Raw genomic sequence first — 6,000 nt, 5'->3', positions numbered from 1 at the left:
TTGGGGGGCTTCTGTGCACATTAATGTTTGAGACGCGATGCTCTGAAGACAGGCCTTGAGTTCCGTCCCGTTGTTTGTTAAGACCAGGCGAGAAGGGAGCGTATTCCAGGAGGGAATTCTCTGAGAGGACGAGGCGGAATCCCTGGTTTTCGGCCCGGCACAGTAGCCACCAGCGTTGCCTGCTTGCTGTCAGTGTGCTAGGGGCTTCCCATGGAGCAGCTCACATGCCCCCTCCGGAGGCTATTAGGTAGGATCCATTCTTACATCGTTTTGCGGGTAAAAGAAACTAAGACATCGACCCAGGGCCCGCTGCTGGAGCCGGGCAGACGAAGCAGAGCTGCCTTTTCCCAGCCTACGTCGTCCAGGCGACCTCCGCCCCGCGAGAGAGCCCGAGCCGCCGCCGCGCGCCCTCCAGGCGGACCCAAAAGACGGTCCCGGAACTGCCCATCTTCCCTTTGCGCGGCGCAGCGGAAGCCGGCGGAGCGGCGCCCACTTCCTACCGGAAGTCGCGGGTGCATTGTGGGAAGTGTTTCATTGTTTATAGCCCGGCCACTGGCATATGAGACTATAGCTTGAGTGAAAAGGCTTTTGAGTATTAATTACAGGGCTCTAACACCCCTGGGATCAGTGTAAGGAAAGCCTTGTGCAACGTCTGGCGGGAATCGGGTTTAGCACGGCCTCAGCGGGGGCTGCTGCTCGCGGGAGGCTTGCCCTCCGGGTCGGGAGGACCATAGACGTCTCTATGGTCAAGTAAACATAGAACGGTGTCTCCCTGTCCCACGTGGTAGGACTGCTCATGCGCCGGGGCTGCAGCTTTGGAAAGATGGCGGAGGAAGAGTGAGTATTTGGGACTTTGATTCTCTGGCGTGGATCCTAGAGCATCCAGTGACATCCACGGGTTGGCGGGGAATAAGGATACTTGTGAACCGAAGGAAGAGGATGGAAAAGGCTCCAGATGACAGAGGAAGGGGGTGTAGAGTGGGGATCGTAGGGCTCGGGCGGGCCGAGGGGGCTGTCAAGTTCGGGTTACATGGAGGGGCGAGGTTTGGCTTCCAGGCCGCGGGGCTGGAGTTCGGTTCACCAAGCCCGATGTAGGATTCCCGCTGCGAATGGGTCTGCACCGCCCCAACCCCTGGGTTTTACAAGGATGTTCTCGCTGCTAGTGTCTATAAAAGGCTATCAGTAAAAGCTACGTTGACATTAGGAGGAACAGTTTTTTTGTATGTTGTTATTGATTTTAGGTAGAGAGAGAGAAACATCCATCGGTTGCCTCGGGCAGGCACCTCAATCTGGGTTTGTGCCCTGACTGGTGCCCGGGATGACATTCAATGACCTGTTCAGGCTTCCAAGCAGGGGAATGGTGCGGGTCCGCTCTGAAGACTGGAGTCAGAAGCCACAGGTTTCAGGGGAGTCTCGATTCTTAGGAATTTGAAGACAGTGATGTGTTCCGAAGCCTAGGAACTGGTTTGGAAGTCCATTGAAGATGCATTTCCCAGATATTGTCGCTGACCTCAGTTTTTTGTATCAGGCAAAGGAAAAAGATCCCTTTGGTTCCAGAAAATCTCCTGAAAAAGAGGAAGGCTTATCAGGCGCTCAAAGCCACCGAGGCAAAGCGGGCACTTTTGGAAAAGAAAGAGGTAATTGTGGGGACCCAGGAGGGTGGAATTGGGATTTACAGTTGTTGATTTTTATCCGGCATGGGTTGAACTGGATCTGGTACCTCACCCCCATCAGTCCGATTGTACCACATATATGGTTCATGTCTTCACTTAGCAAATATTTTTCATACACTTACTGTGGGCAAAATACTGGAGTCATTTGTTCAGGAAAACGTGGGATGAAAGCTTATACCATCTGGGTTCGTACCCAGTGATTTGAGAGACTAGACGTGTCACTGGGGGGGAAAAAAAAATCTTAACATCTTTTTTTAAATGTGCAATTTGCTCAATGTTTTGAGGTAAATATATATTTTGGAGGCAGGGAACAAAACTCGTGCTTGTTTTGTACTCTATGATGCTTAAATGTTAGATTACAAAAAAAAAACAAAAAAAAAAAAAACACGCCTGTAGGTAAACATTGGCTAACAGCACGGTGAGTGAGCTTATCAAGGACTTTTCTCAGCAGTTCCCAGGTTTTCTCAACTCCATCTTTACTTGGGTATCTCACTTTTTCTTTGCATAAGAATGAAGGCGTTTGCTCCCTTTGCAGAACTTAAGGGGAAATAAGCTCTATTCATAGTGATCAGCACATTACTGCCTGGAAGTAAGTTGGCGAGTGTGACGGTCTGCCTCTCTGTAGCACAGGAAAGGAAAAGATATCCAGTTTAAGCGACTAGAATGGTTCCTACATGATGCGTGGCGGCAACAGCGTGACAAAGTGCGCCTCAGACGTCTAGACGGGAAGCCTCATGGCTTGGAAGTGCCCGATGAACATTCCTTGGCCTTTGTTGTACGCATCCAGAGGTAGGTCCCTTGCTAAATGATGCGAGGCTGGGGGCAAACTAGTGATTCGGCTTCAGGCCCCTTTCTAGGGAGGTGAGGTGATAATAGGCCTGAAGCCACTAAGGAATTCAGGGTTGAGCACAGCATAGGTTTTGTTTTTGAGGATAAGGAAACTGATCTTGGGCAGATATACACTATGTGCTGTGAGGGTTAAGTTCTGCATTGGTGGGGGCGGGGGTGGGGGGCAGGAGACATTGTGTATACAGGTTGAAGACACTTCTAAAGCAGGAGCTTGAAGCAAACATGTCAGGACTTCACCAGTGTTGGGGAAAGGCTTTCCACGGGAGCTGCAGAAAGTCCTGAAGTGGGGAATCGGCATCTTTCTAGGAACAACCAGGGTGATGTGGATGGAGCATAATCAGTGCTCAGGAGAGTGACATGAAAATTGGTTTTTGTTTGTTGCATTTTTTAATTGATTTTAGAGAGGAAGGGAGAAAGAAACATTAATGAAGAGAGCTAATCGTTGGCTGGTTATCTCCTGCACTGATCCACACTGAGGATCAAGCCTGCAACCTGGGCATGTGACCTGGTTCATAGGTTGATGTTCAACCACTGAGCAACACTGGCCAGGCATTTTTCCTTACTCGTTCCTGCTTGCACATACAACTCTGCCTCTTCCTGTTTCCCCTGCCCAATCACCCAAACCAGAAACCTGTGTATTTAAGTATTTATTAGCCTATGTAGCTTACCAGCCCTCCTACACTGTCAATAATCTTATTTCCTGGGCTATCACTTTAGTTTTCTAACTTTTCTTGCTTCTGGTGTCACATTCTCAGATCTATCCTCTGTACCCAAAAAGAAATCTGATCCTGTCTTCTTTACTTAATATTCTCCAATGCTTTACTGTCCACAGAAGCAAGTCCTGCTTTCTTAGCTTGATATACATAGGCCTACACCTCCCCACACACACCACAAATTCTGGGACCACTCTGTTCCCATAGCACAGTGGTCAGCATACTCAGTCAACAGAGCCAAATATCAACAGTACGACGATTGAAATTTCTTTTGAGAGCCAAAAACCGATTTCTGCACATGGGCCACGAAGTTTCAATCACACTGTACGTGCACGCCCGAATGTGGTATTTTGTGGAAGAGCCATATAGGGGCCAAAGAGCCACATGTGGCTTGTGAGCCGTGTTTTACCAGCCACTGCCATAGCACCCCAGGCATTGCTGCACATTGTGTGGAAATGACCCACTTCCATAACTGCCTCCTCTGCTGAACTCTGTAAGGCGCATTCTGTGTCTTGCTCTCACTATGTCCAGCATTGGCGTACATCTCACAGGTGCGGGCTGGGCTGACTAAAGAAACAGAGCCTGACTTTCTCTGCTCTTCATCTCAGGATCAGAGGGGTGAGCGTAATGGTACAGAAAGCCATTGCCAGGCTTCGCCTGAAGAAGATTTTCAGTGGTGTCTTTGTCCAAGTGACCCCCCAGACCATAAAAACGCTGCGCACAGTGGAGCCTTATGTGACCTGGGGGTGAGTAAGCTTTTGTGTGTGTGGACTCATTAGGTTGTATTTGAGCATGTTGAGAACATTCGGATGCACAGGGTCCTGTTCTCCAAGGCTCCCGTTGCTGTGCTGAAAGAACATTTTGCTGTGACCACAGTCACCAGAAATCAGTGGCCAGCCACAGGAACCTTGGAACACGGGGCAGGTAGAGCAAGGGGTTACCCGTGCCGCTGGTGATGTGCGTGGATAGTACCATGGCAGGGCTTGTTCCTCTGGGCCACCGCTAAGTACATTGGGTAAAACAAAAACTAATTATTGGAGTCTTAAAGCAGAACTGGGAGCTGTGTTTGGGTAAGAGTAATGTTCCTTCAAACATTAAAACCCAGCAAAGACTTGAATCAAACTCTTGCACCATCTTGAGTAGAGGGTCACCTAAGGCCCAAGTCCTAGACTATAAGCCAGGGATTATTTTTGTCTGGAAAATAAACTTTTGGCTGGTAACATTTATGTCCATAAATTGTAATTTCTAATTGGATAGTCAAGCCGCTCAGGTTTTTTTACCCCCTTCACTGGGTATGCCTTCGCGTCCCAGCTGCGGTGTGACTGCAGGACGCTTCGTGGAGAGGGGAAGGGGCAGTTGGGAGGATCTCTCCTCAGCCAGGCTGCAGGACTGAGTGGCGATGGAATGCAGTGTGCCAGGGGACAACTAAGGCTGTACTTTATTCTTCCTCACTTAGATTTCCAAATCTGAAGTCTGTCCGGGAGCTCATCTTGAAACGTGGGCAGGCCAAAGTCAAGAATAAAATCATCCCTTTGACAGACAACACAGTGATTGAGGAGCACCTGGGTGAGTACTGCATCTTAGGGATAAGTTTTGGCAAAAAGCAAGGCTCTGGTGGTCCTGTGTGGGATCCAGATTATATTCTTGAGATCCCAGGAACCCGCCCGAGTGTCCAGTTCTGGTGTATGAGAGCCTCAGTGTATGCTGGGGAAATGTTGAATAGCCCTTGTGTTTCTTAGGGAAGTTTGGTGTCATTTGCTTGGAAGACCTCATTCATGAAATTGCCTTCCCGGGGAAGAATTTCCAGGCAATCTCAGGGTTCCTGTGCCCTTTCCACCTCTCAGTGGCGCGCCATGCTCCCAAGAACAGAGTGGGCTTCCTCAAGGAGGTGGGCACCCCTGGGTATCGAGGTGAACGCATCAACCAGCTCATCCGGCAGCTGAACTAGACCAGGTGAGGCGGGCCACACCTGCACTGTGGCTGGCTTTCTGGGCTGGGCTTTGCCACTTACAAATCCTGTTTGCATTTACCTGTATTTGAGAGGAACTTTGGCACTGGGGGCGCGAGGAGGCTGGTATTTACAAGTCTAGTGGATGGAGACCTGCTTGGAAGGGCGAATGCCTGGTTAGGACATGGGACTGCGTATTCCAAGAGTTACAGGCTAGAAAATGTTGAGCAGTGAAAAAAAATCTCTGGATTGGTGTGGTTATTTAGCTTCAAGTGGGGAGAGAGGAATACTAAAAACTAAATAGGAAGAATTTGAAGATCTGAACAGTCTATTTTGTTGAAGGACTCTGAACTCTGCTCTTTATTGTGGTTAAGTACTCTCAGGTGCCAGGTCACCGTTCATTTGAATGAACAAACTTGTGTTTTCCTTCCTCCAGAATACCTGAAAGCACACCGCATTGGAAGCATGTGTTTGTATTTTGGAATTATCCAGCATCTTCAAAGAAGATCATTTTCTGCTGTAGCTTCAGAAACCGGAGGGAAGGGCCAGGGAAACATGGTGGTGATGTCCCACGTCCACAGGAAAAGCCCAGTGTGTTTCCCTCGTTGGCCACTGCTGCCACCTCTGAAATCAGCCCAGGCTCATGCCGTGGAGGAGAGGGGCCTGTGTCACATCTCTACCCCAGCACGAGCACAAGGCGGCGTGACCCAGCCCAGAGCAGACTGAACTCGGGGTTCCTGTTGCCTTGTTTGGAAAGAACTTGAAATACATTTAGAGGAGCACAAAAACGGGGCTCAGTTGTCTCTGCTGTGTCCGC

At 49.4% G+C, this 6,000-nt stretch overlaps 1 protein-coding gene across 5 annotated transcripts; it reads left to right on the top strand.

Annotated features, from left to right (window-relative positions):
* The first annotated feature begins 529 nt into the window (after positions 1–529).
* On the top strand, positions 530–5,986 carry RPL7L1 (ribosomal protein L7 like 1). Of its 5 annotated transcripts, XM_036414346.2 has the most exons (7): positions 549–837; positions 1,529–1,637; positions 2,299–2,462; positions 3,844–3,981; positions 4,692–4,801; positions 4,975–5,185; positions 5,616–5,664. In XM_036414346.2, exons 1-6 carry the CDS (start codon positions 797–799, stop codon positions 5,181–5,183), a joined length of 771 nt encoding a protein of 256 aa, XP_036270239.1. In that variant the 5' UTR covers positions 549–796; the 3' UTR covers positions 5,184–5,185; positions 5,616–5,664. The 5 variants fall into 5 exon arrangements, with proteins under 5 accessions (XP_045428831.1, XP_045428829.1, XP_045428832.1 ...); XM_045572873.1 differs by lacking the exon at positions 4,975–5,185 and having other exon boundaries at positions 540–837; positions 5,620–5,986; XM_045572876.1 differs by lacking the exon at positions 3,844–3,981 and having other exon boundaries at positions 542–837; positions 5,616–5,671.
* The last annotated feature ends 14 nt before the right edge of the window (positions 5,987–6,000 follow it).

Source organism: Pipistrellus kuhlii, unplaced genomic scaffold (assembly GCF_014108245.1).
Source record: "Pipistrellus kuhlii isolate mPipKuh1 unplaced genomic scaffold, mPipKuh1.p scaffold_m20_p_5, whole genome shotgun sequence".
Taxonomy (NCBI): Eukaryota; Metazoa; Chordata; class Mammalia; order Chiroptera; family Vespertilionidae; genus Pipistrellus; species Pipistrellus kuhlii.
This window is presented reverse-complemented; position numbering and strand designations above follow the sequence as displayed.

Bases quoted from the DNA above. Each gene is read 5' to 3' on its own strand.
- RPL7L1 (XM_045572873.1), top strand. From the start codon at position 797: ATGCGCCGGGGCTGCAGCTTTGGAAAGATGGCGGAGGAAGA. The intron at 3,982-4,691 runs GTGAGTAAGCTT...TTCCTCACTTAG, and splicing joins GAGCCTTATGTGACCTGGGG to ATTTCCAAATCTGAAGTCTG. The intron at 4,802-5,619 runs GTGAGTACTGCA...TCCTTCCTCCAG, and splicing joins AGTGATTGAGGAGCACCTGG to AATACCTGAAAGCACACCGC.